The sequence below is a fragment of the Hyla sarda genome, chromosome 2, assembly GCF_029499605.1.
Source record: "Hyla sarda isolate aHylSar1 chromosome 2, aHylSar1.hap1, whole genome shotgun sequence".
Classification (NCBI taxonomy): Eukaryota; Metazoa; Chordata; class Amphibia; order Anura; family Hylidae; genus Hyla; species Hyla sarda.
The window spans coordinates 207,015,233-207,041,168 of record NC_079190.1 but is presented as its reverse complement, the minus strand read 5'-3'; the positions used below and the strand labels follow the sequence as shown (position 1 = coordinate 207,041,168).

The following is a 25,936-nucleotide window of genomic DNA, read 5'->3' as shown; positions in this document are numbered from 1 at the left end:
ATCTTTTTGTCACTGATTTAAAGTGGCCGCAGCAGCGTCTGCTTGTTAAGGATTAGCAGCCTGGCCGTGGCCACTTTAAATCAGTGACCAGCGCGCGGCTTCCGCTTTGTTTTTTTTTTTTTTTTCTCCCTTTCCCCCTGCTTTTTATTGTATTGTTTTTTTTTTTTTTTTTTTATCTTCCTTACCTGGCCGCGATCGGCAGGCCAGGTCCGTTGTCGCTGCGGTCAGTGAAGCAGGATGAGTGACGCTGCACAGCGTCAGGGACGTCACTCATCATTCGCTGCAGCTGCCACTGGTCAGTGTGGTCGCAGCAACCGCAGCCATTAGAATAGTCACAGCGGCAGCACCATTGAATGAGTGATGTCCCTGATTGCTAGCTCTGCTGCACAATCAGGGATGTCACTCATTCAATGGTGCTGCCGCTGTTACTATTCTAATGGCTGAGGTTACTGCGACCACACTGACCAGCGGTGGCTGCAGCGAATGATGAGTGACGTCCCTGATGCTCTGCAGCGTCACTCATCCTGCTTCACTGACCGCAGCCCGCAAGACCCGAAACCGGACCTGGCCTGCCGAGCACGGCTAGGTAAGGAAGATGGGGAATAAATATATATATATATATATATATATATATATATATATATATATATATAAATCAAAAACAGGGGGGGGGGAAGGGCATGATGAGCAGGGGGGCATGATGAGCAAGGGGGCATGATGAGCAGGGGGGGCATGATGAGCGGGGGGCATGATGAGCAGGGGGCATGATGAGCAGGGGCGCATGATGAGCAGGGGAGCATGATGAGCAGGGGGGCATGATGAGCAGGGGGGGCATGATGAGACAGTGGGGGAATAATGAGATGGTAAGGGGGGGGGGGTGTAAATGTGGCACAGGGCCTGATAAAAGGGGAGGAATGATGTGGCTCTGGAAGGGGGGACCAAACTGAAGTTCAGGCAAAATCAAAGTTAGAGGGATGATATGGCATTTAGTCTGTCATTTATCTTATATGTTTTTTTTAACTTAAATTTCTCTATTAAAATGGGGGTGCGTGTTATACGCTGATAAATACGGTATTTATCTATCTCTCTCTTCCCCCACAGGGCCTCTACTTACTGGATGCCAGGACTGGCTGCAGGCCATATCTATCTATCTCATATCTATCGATCTCACATCGATCGCACATCTATCTGTCTATCCATCTCGCATATCTATCTCATCTCTCTCTCTCTCTCTCTCTCTCTCATATCTATATAATATCTATCTATCTAATATCTATCTATCTCATATCTATCTATCGCATATCTATCTATCTATCTTTCTATCTCATATCTATCTCATATCTATCTATCTATCTATCTCATATCTATCTATCTCATATCTATCTATCTATCTCATATCTATCTATCTATCTATCTATCTCATATCTATCTCATATCTATCTATCTCCTATCTATCTATCTCATATCTATCTCATATCTATCTATCTATCTATCTATCTTATATCTATCTATCTATCTCATATCTATCTATCTCATATCTATCTATCTATCTATCTATCTATCTATCTATCTATCTATCTATCTCATATCTATCTATCTATCTCATATCTATCTATCTCTTATCTATCTATTTTGAAATCTACATCAGCCCATGTCCAGGGTACATCAGGTTTTGCTAATCACTCTTATATCACCTTATATAAAGCGTAAGCATTTGCAAGCCACTCATCACTGAGGAAGGACCTAGAGGGCCTGAAACACGTCTGATCTGCTTCACTTATACCCAAAGACCACTACCCAACCACTGGATAGATGACCCTAATACCGGCAAGCTACACTGTCATCAAAAGAAGCTGCTTCCATCACTAGAGCGCGCACTCCTACGAGATACCTGTGGACACCACTCTGAAAACCGGCATCTCCACCGAGGGTAACCTGTCTGTCGGCAGGCAGACTCCGTCACCTACACCGGACGAAGCCGACGAACATCAGAACAGCACAGGACACTCAACCGAGACCTTGGCCAGGACGGGTAAGCGGTACATAGTACCAGCGCTTCATTCATTCATTCATTCTGTTGCGGCCGCCGAGCCGTTAATATTGCAGCGAATTACTAACTTGATACTCTCAAGCCATGGGTGTGGTCCCAGGCTATGCTGCTGTCACAGCCACCCAACCTAAACAGCGCTCACTATCAGAGACTTTGAGCCACAAATCATTGTACCGGCACAATGGGACGAATATTGGGACAGTGGTTACTTAGTGGTGCAGCAACTTATAATTTCACTACTACTCTTTATTTGATTCTATATATATTTTTTTAATTCATTAATCAGGGAGGCGTGCAAGGATCCTGCATCCTCTCTGTTTTTTTATGTTTATTTGTATTTGACCATTTAGAATAAACTACATTTGTACCTTGGACATCTAGCATTTTTCTCTATCTCACTTCCCTTTTTTTCCCCCATTTTTATTTATTTTTATTTATTTTTTCCCCCCATTTTTTCTTCCACATTCATGAACACCTAACTTTTCATTCAACCATCAGATACAATCAGTAGCTAATTCTCAGCCACCTCACACTCACACATTTACGGTACAATCATAAAGATGAAAGAAACGGAGCACATACCGGTAATGTTGTCAGCCGTAGATTCTTTATTGCATATCTTCAATCATGGGGTAAGCGGTGAGGGAGGAGGGAGGGTAGACCCACACCAGGAGGGGGAACGTCAGGCAACCGTCCGTATCGCACTGTAATGCGCTTTGTCAGGCCCTGTGCTCCATTTCTTTCCTCTTTATGATTGTACCGTATTACCAAGGACTATACCTTTGATACATGAGCACTACCTTTTCCAGCCTACAGGGTCATTACATGTCTGAAGGTGTGTAGGATCTAGTTGATTTGTTCAAGAGATCCACTTGTGTGAGCGGTGCTGAATAGAACCTTTGTTATGCAACACTCACACGTTTGCCTCAAGTGAATACATATATTCTACCATCTCCTCTTAGCTAACACAATCATTTTTTTTCATACTATTACATATCCTTCTGACACATATCCCTGACTGACATCTATAGTCCCACATGATCCATCCATGCACTCATTTCTATTCATGGCGGCATTTACAAGCAGTCGTTGAGAACACAGAGCTGTCTGCTGACATCATGAGCACAGTGCTCTCTGCTGACATCTCTGTCCATTTTAGGAAATTTTTTTGCGACACCAATTCTACTTTGTAATGACGTCAGTCATTTTGCCCAAAAATCTACGGTGAAACGGAAAAAAAAATCATTGTGCGACAAAATTGAAAAAAAAAACGCTGTTTTGTAACTTTTGGGGGCTTCCGTTTCTACGTAGTAAATTTTTCGGTAAAAATGACACCTTATCTTTATTCTGTAGGTCCATATGATTAAAATGATCCCCTACTTATATAGGTTTGATTTTGTCGGACTTCTGGAAAAAATCATAACTACATGCAGGAAAATTAATACGTTTAAAATTGTCATCTTCTGACCCCTATAACTTTTATCTTTTTCCGTGTATGGGGCGGTATGAGGGCTCATTTTTTGCTCCGTGATCTGAAGTTTTTAATGGTACCATTTTTGCATTGATAGGACTTATTGATCTTTGCGCGGACGCTATTGACCGAGCGGTTTAATTAACGATATATTTTTATAATTCGGACATTTCCACACGCGGTGATACCATATATGTTTATTTTTATTTTTATTTACACTGTGTTTTTTTTTTATTGGAAAAGGGGGGTGATTCAAACTTTTAATATGGGAGGAGTTAAATGATCTTTATTCACTTTTTTTTTAACTTTTTTTTTGCAGTGTTATAGCTCCCATAGGGACCTATAACACTGCACACACTGATCTCCTATGCTGATCACTGGTTTCTCATAAGAAACCAGTGATCAACGATTCTGCCGCATGACTGTTCAGGCCTGGATCTCAGGCACTGAGCATTCATTCGGCGATCGGACAGCGAGGAGGCATTTAGGGGTCCTCTCGCTGTCCTGTCAGCTGTTCGGGATGCCGCGATTAGCCGCGGCTATCCCGAACAGCCCGACTGAGCTAGCCGGGAACTTTCGTTTTCACTTTTAGCCGCGCGGCTCAGCTCTGAGCGCGTGGCTAAAGGGTTAATAGCGCGCGGCGCCGCGATCGGTGCAGCGCGCTATTAGAGGCGGGTCCCGGCATCACTATGACGCCGGGCCCGCCGTGATATGACGCGGGGTTACTGTGTAACCCCGCGTTATATCAGGAGAGCAGGACCAAGGACGTACCGATACGTCCTTGGTCCTTAAGGGGTTAAAAAAAAAAGTTTTTCACCAGAGTACCCCTTTAAGGGTGGCAATAATTTTTTCCAGCCAATTTTTGGAGTTTGGCGTGACATTATGTCCAATTTGCTTTTTTCCTTCCCTTTTTTTGTTTAGTTCCAATACATGTGTATAGCAAAACATGTGTTACTGCAATCCTTTTCTTTGAGAAACACTTCATTTTCTTTAAAATTTTCAGGGGTGCCAACATTTACGGCCATGACTGTATATATAGATTGAGTACCTCCAACTATCTACTTTCTGGTTTTAACTTGACCTGCCCGACCTTGCTCTTTTTTTATTTGTCCATCTGGTTACTGTTCACCTGTCTTTGTTCCCTGGTCTTCTACTTGTTTAACACTTTGTGTCCTGACTTTCTTCCTGACCTATGTACTGGTGTGTTTTTGTGTTTGACTTCAGTGCGCCCTGCACTTTTTAAGACCTAGTCATATGTTTACAGTCCTCCAGTTTTTTACAGTGTCATTTTTTTGCAGTCAGATTTTTGCAGCCTTTAGCTTATGAAGGATTGCCTAGACTCATCCTATATACCAAACTGGCAGTCCCAAAATTTATTGCAGTTCAGGTCATACTGCCATAGCCTTTTCTGTGTCTTTTACCCCTGAAGATATAACCATTTGAGTTGCATAGCAAACATAAAAAACATGATTTCATATCTACTATTTTGATGTGTGATAGAAGAAAATAACTAAAACATACCAAATACATCACCCCTCAGTATCTTCTCTTGTCCAATTCCATTGTCATGGTCATCATCCTCATCGTCATCCTCTTCTTCCTCCTCTTCATCTTCATTCTGATCAAATTCTTCTTCTTCATCTTCTTCGTTATAAGTTCCACCAGTATAGATTCCATCCACATAGTCATATGGCTGTAAACGTGTTTTAGGTGATGGGGTAATAACTGGCTCAGGTATTAAATTCTTTATTTCTTCATTCCTCTTGAGGCTGTTTTTATATGCCAAGAGTTTCTTTATCGTATCTTTTGCACTTCCAACTATTTTGGGGCTTTCTTTCACAGGCTTGTCTGGAATAGCTGAAAACAAACAAATAAAGCCATTCATTTATTAGCAGAAATAAGAAATGATCCCTTTTCCCATTTCATTGCTACAGTACAGATGTTGTCTATAGTTTGATAATATGGAGTGGCCTTGTTTTATGTTTTCTACACATCAACCACACAGTTATACTATTTATTTGGTCTTTTTTTTGTTGCTTGCCGTTTATTAAGTTGGTTGTTTATTGCTTTCGTTTTGTGGTTTATATTTTACACCTTGTGGCATGGAGATAAAACTATTTTTGCAATTTAATTAAAATTAGACGCTTCAGAAAAATGGCTAAAAATAACTCATGTCCTTGCCCGCTTGGCTTACTGAAATTACAAAGTGAAGCATGTGGCACAATCATTAAAGGGGTATTCTGGCCTTAGACATCTTATCCTCTATCCAAAGGATAGGGCATAAGATATCTGATCACAGGGTCCCACCGCTGGGACCATCTTGATCTCCATGCAGCCCCCGGCATTCTGTGCCAGGTGCTGCTCCAGAGCATCACGTCTCGGGTGCAGTGTCAGGCACAGAATGCCATGGGCTGCATAGAGATCGCGGGACCCCTGCGATCAGACATCTTATGCCCTTTTGCCTATCCTTTGGACATGGTGAACAATGTGTACCATGATACATATACACGACCCACATGCCGTAATCAATTGCCGCATGATGTTACTAATCTACCAACAATGTGGGCCCTTTGGTCATTGCCCTTTGGTCATTTGCCCACATGCAATGATCATGTTACCCACCCCTCATCTCCAAGACAGGATTTGGGTAGAAGTAGAGTGCCAGGATGAAGGAAAGTATTTGTCTCCTCATGCTGGACAACCCCTTTAAAATCATGTAGAAATAAGATTTTTATTCTTTTAAAAGCCTACACTGCTATATATTAAATATGGTTTCTTATGATGTATGTAGAGATATTATCCAGTTTGTCCATCTACAGCAGGTATTCCGAATTCCATATTCTGTTCTTCAGGATTAAATAAAATGTCATAATTATGTTTCAGTAAGAACAAAGTCTTTGATCACTTTTATTTTCCTAAGGGGAGTTGTAAGTTACACATTCTTCAAGGGGCCACTGTATGTTATATATTTACTTAAATTAAACTTACTACACATTAACATTGGAATCAAGAATGTCTTACCATTGCCAAATCGCTGGCTGGAATAGTCCATTTAAACACATGTTATCATTTATTTTGATTGAAGTATGACCAAAATGTGTCCAATGCATAATATTGCTTTTATAACTATTCTACACATGACTGAACATGTAATACACTTACAAGCTAAAGAAATAAATAGTGTAGTTAAACACATAATAGGCTAGTAAAGTGAACCTTAAATTCATATAGAAGAATAATAACAACCTTCTGTCTGGATAAATATTTCAGTAAATGGAAATTGAAGGCCAATGTATGGACAGAGTGAAAGATTAACTTCTATTACAGTTTGTACTGTCTCAACAGCGCCTGAATACCAATGTGATTTTAAAATAGTAATAAAGATAGGAAAGTAAATATCTACATATAGTAATAAAGTTATTACGATGATATGGTGAGAACTGAATTTAAGATTGAAGATCCATACAGCTTTTGGATGCCACACAATACAACACTACACTATACTATTCACTATACTATATCTCAGGTGCCTTAAAGGGGTACTCCGGTGGAAAACAATTTTTTAAATCAAATTGTGCCAAAAATTTGTGCCAACAGATTTATAAATTACTTCTATATAAAAATCTTAATCCTTCCAGTACTTATCAGCTACTGTATGCTCCAGAGGAAGTTGTATAGTTCTTTTCTGTCTGACCACAGTGCTCTCTTCTGACACCTCTGTCCATGTCTTGAACTGTCCAGGGCAGAAACAAATCTCCATAGCAAATCTCTCCTACTCTGGACAGTTCCTGCCTTGCACAGAGGTGTCAGCAGAGAGCACTGTGGTCAGCCTGAAAAGAACTATACAACTTCCTCTGGAGCATACAGCAGTTGACAAGTACTTGAAGGATTAAGATTTTTCATACAGATGTAATTTACAAATCTGTTTAACTTTCTAGCACCAGTCGATTAGAAAAAAATAGTTTCCCATCGGAGTACCTCTTTAACTGAAGTCTGTCAGCAGTGTTAAGCCCTGAAAATGATGCATTTTTACCATGATTTGCACAATCCTGGTGGTGATGAGGTTTCTTTGTAGTTCACAGGAAGTCAACTGAACAAGGACAGATCACTTCCTGAGACATATAAAGCCAGGCACGTTTTTTGGGTGGTCTGAGGTCTGGTCACATGACACAGCTAAAGTATTGAAACCAATGGATGAAGTTGTGCTGCAATGAAACAGTTCTGTTGGAATAATGTGTATTATATGGGCACACTGCATTACAGTCGACATGCCATGACAACAGATCAGCTTCCTGCAGTACATCACCTAGTATCTAACAGCTTATATTGTGCGGTTGCTATTGAACATAGCATCTAAGAAAGGGTTAAAGGGGTTATCCAGGAACAAACCTTTGTTATATATCAACTCGCTCCAGAAAGTTTAACAGATTTGTAAATTACTTCTATTAAAAATTCTTAATTCTTTCAGTACTTATGAGCTGCTGAAGTTAAGGTTGTTCTTTTCTGTCTAAGTGCTCTCTGATGTCACGTGTCTCGGGAACCGCCCAGTTTAGAAGCAAATCCCCATAGCAAACCTCTTCTAAACTGGGCGGTCCCCGAGACACTTGTCATCAGAGAGCACTTAGACAGAAAAGAACAACCTTAACGTCAGAAGCTCATAAGTACTGAAAGGATTAAGAATTTTTAATAGAAGTAATTTACAAATCTGTTTAACTCTCTGGAGCCAGTTGATATATAAAAAAAAGTTTTTCCTGGATAACCCCTTTAAATGTCCACCTTGGAGTTATCTCTGATGCTGACCACTGTCATTGGGTGTCAACCCCAGAAAGTAGTTTGGTAACTGCCAGGTATGCTCCTTAGCCTGCTTCGTACACCTATATCTAACATTTAATGTACGTTAAATGTCAGGAAGGGGTTACCAGCAGAATGTTTTCACATAATGTTTTCGCTTGTATAGATGGGGAGATTTATCAAAACCTGTCCAGAGGAAAGGTTGACCAGTTGCACATAGCAACCAATCAGATCACTTCTTTTATTTTTAATAAGGCCTCTGAAAAATGAAAGAAGTGATCTGATTGGTTGCTATGGGCAACTGGGCAACTTTTCCTCTGGACAGGTTTTGATAACTCTCCTCCAATGTTTTCTTGTCTCTGACTGCTGTTCTTGAGCATGTGACCAGGTGTTCCTATGTTCCACTTTTATTTTCCTTCTAGTGTTGATAGTTGGTTTACATGTTTGGGGGGAAATGTGAGGGGTGTACCCAAATAAAGCACAGCATTGGGCTACTCCCTCCAATATTTTAATCCTGGATTGAGCCCCGATGTTCTCAGAATATACAGCATGTATCTGAGCTCTTGGATTCTCATAAATTCCTCCATAACATTTTATTGGATACATGAATAACCAACTATATCACAATATAGGATCGAATGTATGATTATTGTGTATTCTTGGGGGAGTCTATTGTATTGTGGTTGTCATCTCATAAAGTGTCATGTGACTTTATAATTTAGTTCTCACAGACAAAATTAGTTCACGGCAATGGAAATTTGGCTTCAGGAGAAACCGGCTCGACGGCGCTGATCGACCAGACAGGTGAATGGATAAAAAGGGATTTATTGACCAGAATGCAACGCGTTTCGCTGCGCATGCGCAGCGAAACGCGTTTCATTCTGGTCAATAAATCCCTTTTTATCCATTCAACTGTCTGGTCAATCAGCGCCTCTGAGCCGGTTTATCCTGAAGCCAAATTTCCATTGCCGTTCACTTTCCGGAGGGCAGCAGACGACCTATCTTGTATACTGGTACCATTGTTGTGTATCTGGCTACACAACCACCCAGGGTGAGCAGCTAATTTTTATATACCAATCTCGCTCTTGGGCTGAAACAATATTACTCTATGGAGCGCTTATTTCCTTATCTCTAAAATTAATTCACGGAACTGAGGTTTATCTGTTTATTGTCACCTTGGATGAGACTCTTTCATTCTACATAAAATAGTTGAATAGTGCAATATATTCTAATAGCTTCAGGCATTGTGACAACAGGATTCAGTAAGGGACTATGGCAAGGTCAGGCATTTTTCAGTAAACTTATATGAACTGCATGTTTTAATGTGGGAGTCATCTCAGATTGTTATTGTGATGTTCTGTGGATTGATTTCAAGAATGTTGGTGTATAAAAAAATTATAATTTATAATAAGGATATAAAGAAAACTTGGATGGAAACTTTTCAATGTTAAAACCTTCCATAAATGTATCCTAGATACATAGTGCAAACTAACACAGAAGATCTAACCAGGATATATGTGCTTTTTAAAACTAACATGTATACAGGTTTTTGTAGTATAGCTATAGGATATTGGGTTTTCTAGTGTGTTTTAGAGTCATGACAAGTAAGTGTGAAAATACTTTAAAGGGTTACTCCGCTACCCAGCGTCCGGAACATTGAGTTCCGAACGCTGTGTGTGGGCTTCCGTGTTCACGCCCACCCCCTCGTGACATCACACCCTGTCATGTGACATGACGTCCGGCCCCCACAACGCAAGTCTATGGGAGGGGGCATGACGGCCGTTACGAGGGGGCGGGCGTGAACACGGAAGCCCGCACACAGCGTTCGGAACTCAATGTTCCAGACGCTGGGGAGAGGAGTAACCTTTTAACCTAATTTTCAAAAATATAAAGAAAACACTCAGAACAAACGTAATACATCATGCCTAAATGATCAGAACTGTCTTATAGGAAAAATACCCAATAAGCTTTATCACTGCTCAGAATAAAATAAAAGATGAGCTCTAATCGTTGCTATGGACAACAGTGAAAGATAGACTGGGTGTACTGTATTATGATTTGTTTAGGGGTTTATGGGTGGTGCATAATACAGGGATATGTTTTTTTTTTTGTGTTTAACCACTTAAGGACCTTACCAATTTTTGTACCTTTTTGTTTTTTTCCTAGTAGTCTTTTTTCAATTTTTTTTATTTTATCTTTAAGTTTTTTAATCTACACACCCATATGAGGGCACTGAGTGAGGTACCTCAGGGATCTGAACTGGGACCCAAAATCTTTATTAGTGATATTGCAGAAGGTCTCGATGGTAAGGTATGTCTTTTTGCTGATGACACAAAGATTTTAACAGGGTTGATGTTTATTGATGGATCCACCAAATGGAAAAGGATTTAGGTAAACTAGAAGAATGGTCAGAACTCTGGCAACTGACATTTAATGTGGATAAGTGCAAGATAATGCACCTGGGGCTTACATACCCAAGGACAGAATATAGAATATTTGATACAATTCTAACCTCAGTATCTGAGGAAAAGGATTTTGGTTGTAACTTGGAAATTATCCCTTGCTTGGGTGTATAGGCAGAGGTATTAGCAGTAGAAAGAAGAAAGTGGTCATGCTGCTGTACAGAACACTGGTGAGACCTCACTTGGAGTATTGTGCGCAGTACTGGAGAACGTATCTCCAAAAGGATATAGATATTTTGGAGAGAGTTCCCAGAAGAGCTACTAAACTAGTACATGGACTACAGGATAAAACTTAACATGTATAGCATGGAAGAAAGACAAGACAAAGGGGATATAATAGAAACTTTTAAATACATAAAGGGAATCAACACAATAAAGGAGGAGAGCATATTTAGAAGAAGAAAAACTACCACAAGAGGACATAGTTTAAAATTAGATGGGGTTTTGTGCAGTAATATCAGGAAGTATTGTCTTATAAAATAGATCAGATACTATTGATAATATTCAGAATATTGGGCAGACTAGATGGGTCAAATTGTTCTTATCTAGTGACACATTCTATGTTTCTAGTAGACCGGTGTAGTTGGTGGGGAAAGGTGGGTTGGAAGGCTTCCATTAAGGGACAGGGCTAGGATAACTTAGGGTTTGGGGTTTGGGCTGGATAACTTTGTTGGTCAGGGCTGCTTTATAGCCCCAGTCTGGCCCTGGTTCATCCACTCAGCCAAGCACCCCAACCCTATTCAAGTGAATTGGGCTGACTGCAGTTCCCTACACAGTCATGTAATCAGGAGCACCCCTGGCACTACTGCAGCACTGCATTCCTTTTATTCTAATGATCAATGGGGTCCCCAAATTCAAAACCTCAATGATCATCCTATCAATATGCCATTACTTTATTAGATCTGAAAACCCATTCAGTATGCCCTCACTTCATATTTAATTCCTAAGTAAACAATTACACAAATTTGTAAACATGTGTTACATAAATTAAAGAATTCTCAAAATCTATGGAAAGGCTTTAAAAACTTATAAGGGAAGAAAATGTTACATTTTTCTTCACTGCTTACTCAGAAGTCTTTACCTCCACTCCATAGTCTCAAAGGGGCCATTAGATGTGTTTCTTCCATCATACATCATACCCTTATGTAATACATACTACAATGCTGACATCATACTTGTAGGAATACTGTAAATATCTGTAGTCTAAGGGTAAAAGAGTACAGCGGTTACTGCTAGTGAATGTCCCACTAAAATTTCTTTGAAAATTGCCATAGAAGAATGCATGAACATTCTTACTTACAAAATATTTGAATACATAAAATATTACTGATGAAGAAGAGGACAAAAAAGCGAGGGCCTCCAGCTGCTCCAAAAATCTAATTAGTAGAAAAGTGAATAAAACTTAACTTTTAATCCATTCTTTTAAAAACCAAGGATATCCATGTTGAATAAAATGATGATGTGCAGATAACCGACATGTTTCGAGCCATATCTGGCTCTTAGTCGTGGCATCAATTCCATGGGCAAATGCCCTTTATATAGTCTAGGCTCCAAATGAGCTTACCCGGAAGCTGCTGAGCATAGGATCCGGGATAGAGGAATACGTGCTCCATCTCCACATGGAGAACGTGTCCCTCTATCCCGGATCCTATGCTCAGCAGCTTCCGGGTAAGCACTTTCTGCTTTTGTGTTGACACATGGGATAAGTTTGCTCAGCGAATCACTGGCCGTAGTGGTGACTGAGTGTTAAAGCTAAAGCAAGAAACACTACTCTGTCAGGATGAAGCACCTTCTGGATGGCAGCAACACGGTATCATGCAGGTGAGTTTGTGAGGCCAGAAATCCCCAATAAAGAGAAGGATGAAATTAGGGTAATTCTATTATTAGAATACTCTCCCTTTTGGGTATAAACTGTTATACATTGCTTCATACACATGATACCTATGAAGATAAATTGTTTTACTATTTTGAATAATTTGCGATCTTACCTGAACAGACATATCCACTTCCCTTGTATCCTTGCTTACATCTGCATTTATAGGATCCCGGGGTGTTGAGGCAATCACTGTGAGGGCTGCACTTATGAGTGCTCAACAGGCACTCATTTATATCTGCCAATGAGAAGCCAGCGCTATACTTAATGTCATATGCCACTATGTTATACTATCATTAGTTATGATACACAAAACACATACTTATTAGAATAAACAAAGACTGATCCCAGTGACTGGAGACAGAACAAATTATATCTTCATAAAAAAACAATTGTGGATATATATCAAATGAAAAGTTAGGTAAGTATCCATGGCATTTAACCAGGTTTTGAGAGGTGGCATCTGACTGATGGTTTAACCCCTTGGGGACGGAGCCCATTATGACCCTAAGGATGGGAGCATTTTTTTTCCAAATCTGAACTCTATCATTTTATACATTAATAACTCTGGGATGCTTTTACTTATAAATTTGATTCTGATATTGTTTTTTCGTGACATATTCTACTTTATGTTAGTTGTAAGTGTTGCATAATTTCTTTGTGAAAAATTCAAACATTTCAGGAAAAATTTGAAAATTTAGCATTTTTCTAACTTTGAAGCTCTCTGCTTGTAAGGAAAAGGGACATGTCAAATAAATTACATATTGATTAACATATATAATATGTTATCTTTATGTTGGCATCATAAAGTTGACATGTTTTTACTTTTTGAAGACATCAGAGGGCTTCAAAGTATAGCAGCAATTTTCCAATTTTTCATGAAAATTTCACATTCAGAATTTTTCAGGGACCAGTTCAGTTTAAAAGTGAATTTGGGGGTCTAATGTTTGAAATCCCCTATGATGGACCCCATTATGAAAATTACACCCCTCAGAGTATTCAAAATGACATTAAAAAAGTTTGTTAACCCTTCAGGGTGTTTCACAGGAATAGCAGCAAAATGTAGGATTTTTTACACTAACCTGTTATTGTAGCCCCATTTTTTTTTTACAAGGGGTAAAAGGTAAAAAAGGCCCCCCAAAATTCATAATTCATTTTCTCTCGAGTAAGGAAATACTTCATATGTGGATGTAAAGTGCTCTGTGGGTGCAATAGAGGGCTCAGAAGGGAAGGAGCAACAATGGGATTTTGGAGATGGCATACTATTTTGGAAACTACACCCCTCAAGGAATGTACCAAGGGGTATAGTGAGCCTTAACACCCCACAGGTGATTGACAAACTTTAGTTAAAGTGGGACTTAAAAATAAAAAATACTTTTTTTTTCAATAAAATTCTTATATTACCCCAAATTTTTCATTTTCACAAGGGGCAATAGGAGAAAAAGCTCCCAAAAATGTGTAACCCCATTTCTTCTGAGTATGGAAATACCTTATATGTGGATATAAAGTGCTCTGCTGGTGAACTACAATGCTCAGAAGAGAAGGAGCGCCATTGGGCTTTTGGAGAGAGAATTTGGTTGGAATGGAAGTCGGGGGCCATGTGCGTTTACAAAGCCCCCGTGGTGCCAAAACAGTGGACCCCCCCCCCCACATGTGACCCCATTTTGGAAACTACACCCCTCACAGAATTTAATAAGGGGTGCAGTGAGCATTTATACCCCACTGGTGTTTGACAGATCTTTGTAACAGTGGGCTGTGCAAATGAAAAATAAACATTTTCATTTTTACGGACCACTGTTCAAAAAAATCTGTCTGACACCTGTGGGGTGTAAATGCTCACTGTACCCCTTATTACATTCTGTCAGGGGTGTAGTTTCCAAAATTCTGTCACATGTGGGGGGTGGGTCCACTGTTCTGGCAGCATGAGGGCTTTGTAAACGCACATGGCCTTCAATTACAGCCTAATTCTCTCTTCAAAAGCCCAATGGCGCTCCTTCTCTTCTGAGCATTGTAGTTTGCCCACAGAGCACTTTACATCCAGATGTGAGGTAATTCCATACTCAGAAGAAATGGGGCTACAAATTTTGGGAGCCTTTTTCCTATTACCCCTTGTGAAAATGAAAAATTTGGGGTAACACCAGCATTTCAGGGAAAAAAACACATTTTAAAATTTTCAATTCCAACTTTAATGAAAATTTGTAAAAGACCTGTGGGGTGTTAAGGCTCACTCTACCCCTTGTTACATTCCTTGAGGGGTGTAGTTTCCGTGGGTGTTCTTTTGCGTTCATGTCAGAACTGCTGTAACCATCAGCTTCCCCTGTGCAAATTACCAGAGCATTTTACGTCCACATTTGTGGTATTTCCATACTCAGGAGAAATTGTGTTACAAATTTTGGGGGTCGTTTTATCCTTTTACGTCTTGTGAAAATATAAAGTATTGGGCAACACCAGCATGTTAGTGTCATTTTTTTTTTACACTAACATGCTGGTGTAGCCTCTAACTTTTCCTTTTCATAAAGGGTAAAAGGAGAAAAATTCCACCAAAATTTGTAACACAATTTCTCCTGAGTACGGAAATACCCCATATGTGGCCCTAAACTGTGGTCTTGAAATACAACAGGACTCTGAAGTGAGAGAGCGCCATGCGCATTTGAGGCCTAAAGTAGGAATTTGCAATAGGGGCGGACTCGGATACAAGGATGGCACTTGTCTCCACGAAAAGCCTACGGCAGTGTTTCCCAAACTGGGTCCCTCCAGCTGTTGCAAAACTCCCAGCCTGCCAGGACAGTCAATGGCTGTCCGGCAATACTGGGAATTATTGTTTTGCAACAGGAAACACTGCCGTATGAGACGTTTTTCATTTTTATTGGTGGGGGGGGGGGGGGGGGGGTGTAACTGTGTAGGGATATGTGTATATGTAGTGTTTTACTTTTTATTTTGTGTTAGTGTAGTGTTTTTAGGGTACATTCACACAGGCGAAGGTTCACAGTGAGGTTTCCGATGGGAGTTTGAGCTGCGGTGGAAAATTTGCCACAGCTTAACCCCTTAAGGACTCAGCCCATTTTGGCCTTAACCCCTTAACGACGCAGGACGTATATTTACGTCCTGCGCCGGCTCCCGCGATATGAAGCGGGATCGCGCCGCGATCCCGCATCATATCGCGTGGGTCCCGGCGCTAATCAACGGCCGGGACCCGCGGCTAATACCACACATCGCCGATCGCGGCGATGTGCGGTATTAACCCTTTAGAAGCGGCGGTCAAAGCTGACCGCCGCTTCTAAAGTGAAAGTGAAAGTGACCCGGCTGCTCAGTCGGGCTGTTCGGGACCGCCGCGGTGAAATCGCGGCGTCCCGAACAGCTGATCGGACACCGGGAGGGCTCTTACCTGCCTCCCCGGTGTCCGATCGACGAATGACTGCTCCGTGCCTGAGATCCAGGCAGGAGCAGTCAAGCGCCGATAATGCTGATCACAGGCGTGTTAATGCACGCCAGTGATCAGCATTAGAGATCAGTGTGTGCAGTGTTATAGGTCCCTATGGGACCTATAACACTGCAAAAAAAATGTTAAAAAAAAGTGTTAATAAAGGTCATTTAACCCCTTCCCTAATAAAAGTTTGAATCACCCCCCTTTTCCCATAAAAAAAATAAAACAGTGTAAAAAAAATAAAAAATAAACATATGTGGTATCGCCGCGTGCGTAAATGTCCGAACTATAAAAATATATCATTAATTAAGCCGTACGGTCAATGGCGTACGCGCAAAAAAATTCCAAAGTCCAAAAAAGCGTATTTTGGTCACTTTTTATATCATTAAAAAATGAATAAAAAGTGATCAAAAAGTCCGATCAAAACAAAAATCATACCGATAAAAACTTCAGATCACGGCGCAAAAAATGAGTCCTCATACCACCCCATACATGGAAAAATAAAAAAGTTATAGGGGTCAGAAGATGACATTTTTAAACGTATAAATTTTCCTGCATCTAGTTATGATTTTTTCCAGAAGTGCGACAAAAACAAACCTATATAAGTAGGGTATCATTTTAACCGTATGGACCTACAGAATAATGATAAGGTGTAATTTTTACCGAAATATGCACTGCGTAGAAACGAAAGCCCCCAAAAGTTACAAAATGGCGTTTTTTTTTCGATTTTGTCGCACAATGATTTTTTTTTCCGTTTCGCCGTGCATTTTTGGGTAAAATGACTAATGTCACTGCAAAGTAGAATTGGCGACGCAAAAAATAAGCCATAATATGGATTTTTAGGTGGAAAATTGAAAGGGTTATGATTTTTAAAAGGTAAGGAGGAAAAAACGAAAGTGCAAAAACGGAAAAACCCTGAGTCCTTAAGGGGTTAAGGACTCAGACAATTAAATTTTTACGTTTTCATTTTTTCCTCCTCGCCTTCTAAAAATCATAACTCTTTTATATTTTCATCCACAGACTAGTATGAGGGCTTGTTTTTTGCGCGACCAGTTGTCCTTTGTAATGACATCACTCATTATATCATAAAATGTATGGCGCAACCAAAAAACACTATTTTTGTGGGGAAATTAAAACGAAAAACGCAATTTTGCTAATTTTGGAAGGTTTTGTTTTCACGCCATACAATTTATGGTAAAAGTGACGTGTGTTCTTTATTCTGAGGGTCAATACGATTAAAATGATACCCATTATTATATACTTTTATATTATTGTTGCGCTTAAAAAAAATCACAAACTTTTTAACCAAATTAGTACGTTTATAATCCCTTTATTTTGATGACCTCTAACTTTTTTATTTTTCCGTATAAGCGGCGGTATGGGGGCTCATTTTTTGCGCCATGATCTGTACTTTTTTTTGATACCAAATTTGCATATAAAAAACTTTTAATACATTTTTTATAATTTTTTTTAATAAAATGTATTAAAAAAGTAGGAATTTTGGACTTTTTTATTTTTTTTTCGTTCACGCCGTTCACCGTACGGGATCATTAACATTTTATTTTAATAGTTCGGACATTTACGCACGCGGCGATACCAAATATGTCTATAAAAAATGTTTTTTACGCTTTTTGGGGGTAAAATAGGAAAAAACGGACGTTTTACTTTTTTATTGGGGAGGGGATTTTTCACTTTTTTTTTACTTTTACTTTTACATTTTTTTACATTTTTTTTTACACTTGAATAGTCCCCATAGGGGACTATTCATAGCAATACCATGATTGCTAATACTGATCTGTTCTATGTATAGGACATAGAACAGATCAGTATTATCAGTCATCTCCTGCTCTGGTCTGCTCGATCACAGACCAGAGCAGGAGACGCCGGGAGCCGGACGGAGGAAGGAGAGGGGACCTCCGTGCGGCGTTATGAATGATCGGATCCCCGCAGCAGCACTGCGGGCGATCCGATCGTTCATTTAAATCGCGAACGCTGCAGATGCCGGGATCTGTATTGATCCCGGCACCTGAGGGGTTAATGGCGGACGCCCGCGAGATCGCGGGCGTCGGCCATTGCCGGCGGGTCCCTGGCTGCGATCAGCAGCCGGGATCAGCCGCGCATGACACGGGCATCGCTCCGATGCCCGCGGTTATGCTTAGGACGTAAATGTATGTCCTGGTGCGTTAAGTACCACCTCACCAGGACGTACATTTACGTCCTGCGTCCTTAAGGGGTTAAACTTGTAGAAGGAAACCCACTGTAAGCCCGCCTGTGTAGTTTTACACTCCAAACCTTTGCAAAACTACAACTCCAAGAATGGACTGACAGACCGTATATGCTGGGAGCTGTAGTTTTGCAACAGCTGTAGGCACACTGGAGGGGAACCACTGAGTTAGGAAACAGATTCTAGCTCAGTGATTCCAATCCATACCATTATCCATAACTTGGCGTCGGAGTCTCTTTTGCCCCCGTGCCAAGCCCAGGATCCAGCGGAATAACTCCGGGTGGTATCGAGGATAAACCACGCCCTGGCGTCACGAATATAAGGGGTTAATGCCATCTGCCCCTAGGGGAACAACATCTGCCCTCATCACACCCCATTACCACACATAGAAAACTTCAGAGATCTCACCAATATAGTGCATAGTATTGTCGGTTTTAATATCTCTGAATTTTCTCCTGCACTGTCCTCACAAGTTATCTTTCATACTGTTCTACATATAGATTCATTCTCTCTCTCTATGTGACAGGCTGATATATTTATATGAATTTTAGTGTAGCACTATTTTCTCTCTCTTTACATATACAGGCTTTATAAGTGTATAAGAAAGTTGGTGAAAAACAAAGTGCAAAGGAATAGCCTTCCTGCAGAAGTGATAGCTGGTGAGAAGGCCAGCAATGGAATTTGCTTGTCCACAACTGGCAGCTGCAGAAGGTCACAGAAGTCAGCAGAACAAGTAACAACAGGGGGCGCCACTGACATAGATTAAATATTTATTTTCATACATAATATTGAAATACATAAAATATTTTTTGGGATAACCCCTTTAACACTATGAAAATGACACAATTTATAACCAGAGTGGCTGTTTTTTTTTATTTTTTTTTTTACATCATGTAGTGTTTCCATAGATAAAACCACTATAGTACCCCCTGCATTAGCTGTTATTTATTGCAAAATAAATCATAAAAAAAGGTAAATTACAAACACAAGAAATGAAAATTCTTACCTACACAGTCGTATCTGCCATTCACGTATTTTAAGTCAAAGCCATGCTGGCATTTGCAGTAATAGCTTCCAAATGTATTCACACATCTCCGGTTAAAATGGCAGACTGCTTTCCCTGTGGCACATTCATCGATATCTAGAAAGTAACAAGTATTGTGTAAGAATTTAATCGAGTGGCTTCATTATTGCCTGTAGTAAATATTCACATTTACATCTAAAAGACCATAAGCTTCATTACTGTTCTGAAGAGACATCTGTAAAACATGCCTTATTTCCTACTTCAAACTGAAATCTGTCACATATGTAGCTTATTGAAAAAAGATGGCATGTCTTTAACTCCTTCAAGCACAAAAAAGTTTTATTCAGTGAAAATGATGTCAGATGTTTTGGTAGTGGGGGCTATGCTAGAAAGGTGTCAGAACACACAGTAGATAACAGCTTGCGGCATATTGGGTTGCATAGTCAATATAGTTAGACTGGTCATAATGCCCATGCTGACTCCTGTCCACCCCTGAAAGCACCTATACGTTGAACAGTTTTATTTTCTGATTGTAATTTTTTTTAATTTCCTTTCTATATTATTATGGGGGCAGCCATCTTGCCTGATCAGTTTATAACAGCATTTAGTGATCTGCTTTACAGCAGGACCCATGGATCGTATACAGCAATAGACAGGACCCATCTCATTCAGATAAATTGGAGAAACTACTGGGCATTTTCTGTGACCTTTTCAGAGGTAATTCTACGGAGAGTGTGTGTGTGTCGGGGGGATGGTGGTGGATCCAGGGTTATCTCTCTACTGTGTCACCTTTCACTGTAATCATTGTCTGCTCTGAGAAGAAAGGCATTACTAGGAAGGAATCTGTACAGAACAAGAGGTCTCAGCTTAGTTTTAGCTCTAGCAGCCAGAATAAAAACTTCATGATTTCAGGATTATTTTTAAATATAGTAAATATAATCATAATATTATATAATAAAAATGCAAAAAGAAAAAAAAAACATTATTTAAAAATATGGTTAACAAAAGCCATAAAAACCCATTATTAGGTATACATAGCAGCCTGCGCGGCCATGCAATTTATGCAACTCTCTTTAAAGGCAACGGGAATGACACATATTGCCTAACTTCCCTGCTTTTGCTACTTTCCCAATCACCTCTGGCTGATCGGTATACACATCGGGGAATACTGTTGTTCCAAAATTACCTTTAAAGGGGTACTCCAATGGAAAACATTTTTTAAATCAAATGGTGCCAGAAAGTTAAACAGATTTGTAAATTACTTCTATTCAAAAACCTTAACCCTTCCAGTACTTATCAGCTGCTGTATGCTTCACAGGAAGTTCTTTTCTTTTTGAATGTCTTTTCTGGTTGACCACAGTGCTCTCTGCTGACACCTCTGTCCATGTCAAGAACTGTCCAGAGCAGGAGAAATTTGCTATGGGGGTTTTCTCCTGCTCTGGACAGTTCCTGACATGGACAGAGGTGTCAGCAGAGAGCACTGTGATCAGACAGAAAAAAATTCAAAAAGAAAAGAACTTTCTGTGGAGCATGATGGGTACTGGAAGGGTTAAGATTTTTAAATAGAAGGGATTTATAAATCTGTTTAACTTTCTGGCACCAGTTGATGCAATTATATGTCTTGTAAATCTGACATGGTCTGTTCCTGCAAAAGAAATGTCAGGACTTACTATTTCCCTTCAAGCTATTCATATATAGCACTTCCAGTGTATACTTTATAGAGAACAAGTCTAATAAACAATATAGGGAATGATTTCATTGCATGTTTAAAACATGATCTCTATGCCATGCTGACCGCATCCTTGTTAATGTAAAGAGTAAACGTTGGCAATAAGTTAGGAAAATGTATACTCACACACCTATACAATTCTTTCCATCTGGCCCCAGTTGTAGTCCACTTGATGGACATAGGCATCGCACTTCTCCCTTAACTTCTTCACAGCCATGTTGGCAGTTTGCCATTGCGCAGGTCCTGGAGTCTGGGAAACAAGATTAATGGCACAATATTTCAGTTCTGACCTTGTCTTTGGTTTACTACCCTCTACAAAACTGAATTAATTTCATAGAAGAGAAGAAAGTTTCTTAAAGGGGTACTCCACTGCCCCAGCGTTTGGAACATTTTGGTTGTGGGCTGCGGGGGTCGTGACATCACGGCCATGCCCCTCATGATGTCATGCCACGCCCCTCAATGCAAGTCTATGGTTACGCCTATGGCCACACCTCCTCCCATAAACTTGCATTGAGGGGGCGTGGCCTCACAAGGGGCCCCACAGCCCGCACCTAGCATTCGGAACAAAATGTTACAAATGCTGGGGCAGTGGAGCAGCCCTTTAAACGTATCTATATTTGAAATAAAGCTTCATTAAAACATATCATAAAAGAAGAGAGCCGACAGCAGGGGTGCAACAAACAACAATCTGTTTCACGTCATTGACGCATCATCCGGTTCGAATCAGATGATGCGTCATTGACGCGAAACTGACTGTTGTTCATTGCCACCCCTGCTGTCGGTCACGCATTGACCTCTCTCCCTGCACTGGGTGAAATCCTTCCTGTTATTTGGACTAAATAAGCTCCTTGCCATACTGCAATTACTGGTGAGTGCATACATTCTCTTTGCATCTTTTATGACGATACCGCTTGCACCTACTGTTATTTTGTGTTGAGCAACTCGGCTTGGATTTTACACCCCCAGTTCACCCCCTTATGCTGGTACTCGTCAGCTCTTACAGACCTACAGGTTACGCAGTGCCCATTCTATCCTCACTATTGTGTATTGCTTCATTAAAATATAGTTGACTGTGCCCTGCACTGGAGCTTGTGCTATAAATTCATCACCACTCTTATTCGTATTTACATGCATTGTTCTTATAACACAAGAGGTTGTCACATCACAACAACACATGCCCATATGCCCTAAAGCATCATAAAGGGGGGTCCCTGCACATGACCTCCTTTACAAGCCAGAGTAGAGCAACGCTATGAAGCAGCAGCTTTTATGTAATAATGGCCACTATGCAATAAAGGTTTGTTGTCATTACCATTACCTTAATCTGTATTGTAAAGTGAATTGACAGCCATAGTAGTGACTGGCACAGGGTAGAGGCATCAGCGTAGCGGCTGCACATAAAGATAACCATGGCGGCATAGACTAGAGAGAGGAAAGTTTGGAGAAGGAAGAAGGATTAGTAAAGAGTTACAGTGATTTAGAGGCTTAGAGCAACAATAAGAGTTTTTTTTTTTTTTTTCCACAGTAAGAAGAGAGCAGAAGATTAAGGAAGGATCTGGGAAGAACAGAACTCCAGAGGGTGAGCTGCCTGTGAGTTATGGTCGTATTACACACTGAAATGGAAATATCAGGTTTAGGTAGGTTAGCAGAAGGGAAAACAAAAGAAGCTTAGTTTTTGAAACATTCCCGTATGTCAGAATATTCTCCAATGGAATATGGCACAAGTTTGCTTTTGTTAGCTTAGTATGGAATTTACTGGAAAAACCTCTCTGTGTGTATGGAACTGGAGGTGTGCAGAGGAACAAGAAGTCCTATGGGCACCCCGTATGGTTCAGTGCAACCTCTGGCCATATGTATGATTAAATAATGTATGTTCCAGCATAACTGCTGACTGCTAATGTACAGTTTAGAGATGTCCCGATACCAACAATATCCACAGTCTGAGATTAAAACAACGGATCCTGGACACTTTCACAGCTCGCGAGTAGACAGCAGAGCCCAGACAGGTAAATCAGACTTTACCATGATTTTGGTCAGACGGACGAATGTTTTATACCCCGAAGCAATCTCCGCAGTCCGTGAGTAATGCAATCAGAAGATATACCAAAAGTCCAATGCAAGTCTATAGGACTTCCAGTTCATCAACTGATCACGCCAGAGATTGCTTGGGAATTTTAAACATCCTGCCGCCAGACCAGCGTCATGGCGAAGTATGATTTAACTGTCTAGCAGACAGGTGAAAGAATAGTTAGTGCAGGGGAAAAAAGAGGGGAAGGGTGGGGGAAGATTTATTGTGGGCTGAGAAGAGTAAGGGGGGACACAGAAGACATTAGTACAGGGAGAGGGCATGGCAGTGCTGCTGCAGTGAGGAGGGCAGGCAGGACAAGCAGCGTATAACTGCTGGTGCTTCAGGAGAGTGGAAAAGCTGGGTGGCACACAGTATGCGTGCCATCCAGGTTTCCCAAAGAGCTCCACTATGGCTGCTTTACCAGAGATATATTCTCTTCAGACTAGAAAAGCTGGGTGGCAAGCAGCACACAGTGCAGGTCCCCCTGTATTGTGTTATTTATATATCATGTTACTTTGCCTCTTTAAGTCTTAGGTGGCAAGATGGGACAAAGCCGGATACCCAGCTAGTAGTAAAATATAAAAATATAACAACTACTTTTTTTTTACTCTTTTTTTTTTTTTTTACTTATTACTCGCCTGCAGCATTCCTGTATGTAGATATATATGTATTATAACAGCACATGGTGCTAAATAGGATTTAATGTAACGTCAGATAAGAATCATTTAAGTTGCAGAATGATATAAATGGCCGGATGATAAGATATTATAGTCTGGAGAAGATATTATGTCTCCTCATTAAAGTCTCTACTACACTAAGGAATGGTTTAATAGGACACAACTGTACACCATTAATCTCTGCTCCTAGCGCTGAGAGATCGCAGACAGACTTTTCTAATAATGTTCTTGAGGAATAAAGCAAAATAAGAGAGCGCTGCCAATGTAAACTGCATGAGTTACTCTGCTACCCGGGCACAGAATACCACAACATGAATACCATTTCCAGCTATAAGGATTTAATATGAAGCCTGAAGTGTTGTTACAGTTCAGATCCTTCACTTCTACACCAACTTTTATACATTGGTATTTTATTACCGATTTTTTTTTTTGGAGTCAACCCCTGCGGTTTGTTTGTTTAACAATTTTAAAGCCAGTTTTTTACACACTTCAACTAACTTGACATTTGGCAATATACAGCCACAAAAGAGAACTAATATTCCAGATTACATTGATACCAACATCTTCTCCACAATGTGGAATAGTTTGTATTGCTATGTGCTATATTTTACTACAAAATAAAGACATCTAAAACCTATGCTATATTTTGTTCTAGGGTTTAATATAGAAGTCATGGTTCCAGAATAAATGGAAGCCACAATGGCAATGGCAACCGAGCCTTATTTATTTATTTTTTTAAGAACTCAAATGTATGTGAAAAGTAAATACCTATATACGTCAATCCAACCCTGCGATTGGTGATGCATTAACTCTCAAAAGGGAACCTATTAACTCTATCCATTTTGCAGGCAACATGTTATAGAGCAGGAGGGGCTGAGTAGACTGATCTACAGTTTTTCAAGAAATGATTCAGTAAAAATGGCCATTTATTCATCTAAAACACTACTCCTTCCAAGTTCAGTGGGTGGTACTATTCAGTGACTGACATCTATCTTTTTATGGAAACTCGCACAGAGATAGCTGTCAATCACTGATTAGGACAGCCTATGGGACTCTTAGGCCTAGAATGAGCAGATATTTTGGTCATGAGAATACAAATTATATTGAAACCTTTCCCTCAAAACTATATATCAATCTGCTCAGCTCCTCCTGCTCTATAACATGATGCCTACAGATTGGACTGCATTTTCTATGTCATAATTTCCTTCCTTTGTAGATGATGGCCCTGATTTATCAATGTGTGGGAGAGAGCCAACCAATCACAGCTCCGCTTTCACTTTACCAGAGCTTGTTGAGATAAGAAAGTTGAGCTGTGATTGGTTGTTATGGGCAAAATCTTAATAGTTCTTCTCTCACATTTTGATAAATCAGGGCCGATTTCTGAGGAAGACAGCGGGTGCAATTTTCACCAGATGTTGTTAATAACCCAAGTAATCCATACACATTAAGATCCCAAAGCAAATAAGCTTAGAAATTAAGTGTAATAATGTGAAATGACAAAGGGAAAAAGTATTGAACACATGAAGAAAAGGAGGTGCAAAAAGGCATGGAAAGCCAAGACAACAACTGGAATCTATCAGTAATTAAAAAGCAATCCAGCCCCTTGTCAGTGCAAAATAATATCAGCCGGTTCAGTCCCAATTGATGACCTAAAAAAAGGTCTCATCATCAAGGTGTCATGCAAGACATATCTCATTATTGGTAAAAGCAAAGAGCTGTCTCAAGATCTTTGCAACCTAATTTTTGCAAAACATAATAATGGTGTTATAGCCCTCACGCCCCCTCCCATAGACATGAATGGAGGGAGCGTGGCGTTACGTCACATCTCCAGTCCCGGAGTTTCCGAAACTGGAGACGCATAGAATACGGGTGCTGAAGGGAGATCGCGGGGGGCCTGCTAGGGTAGGGTATAAGATGTTTTTGCCTGGAATACTCCTTTAAAAATACCTGGAATTAGAAGGTACTGTTGTCCAAAGAAACAGTATTCAGTGAGTAAATGGTGACGTGTGCAATACTTATTTCAACCACTGTATAATGGGGGGGTTTGATAGCCTGTTGAACAGGTGATGTGATGGTAAGCTAAGCAGCTCTCTAATACTACCTCCACAATGCGGCATCAGCAAGCTGCTTTGCATATACTTCC

At 40.3% G+C, this 25,936-nt stretch overlaps 1 protein-coding gene across 2 annotated transcripts in view; it reads right to left on the bottom strand.

The window, feature by feature from the left end:
• EGFL6 (EGF like domain multiple 6) overlaps nt 1-25,936 on the bottom strand; it is a 109,312-nt gene that overhangs the window by 37,287 nt on the left and 46,089 nt on the right. For both annotated transcript variants that reach the window (XM_056560533.1, XM_056560534.1), the window contains 4 exons: nt 21,179-21,298; nt 19,302-19,436; nt 12,763-12,885; nt 5,043-5,378 (listed from right to left, as the gene is read on the bottom strand). In XM_056560533.1, coding sequence (XP_056416508.1) covers nt 5,043-5,378; nt 12,763-12,885; nt 19,302-19,436; nt 21,179-21,298 — 714 coding nt within the window. The remainder of the gene's footprint in view (nt 1-5,042; nt 5,379-12,762; nt 12,886-19,301; nt 19,437-21,178; nt 21,299-25,936) is intronic.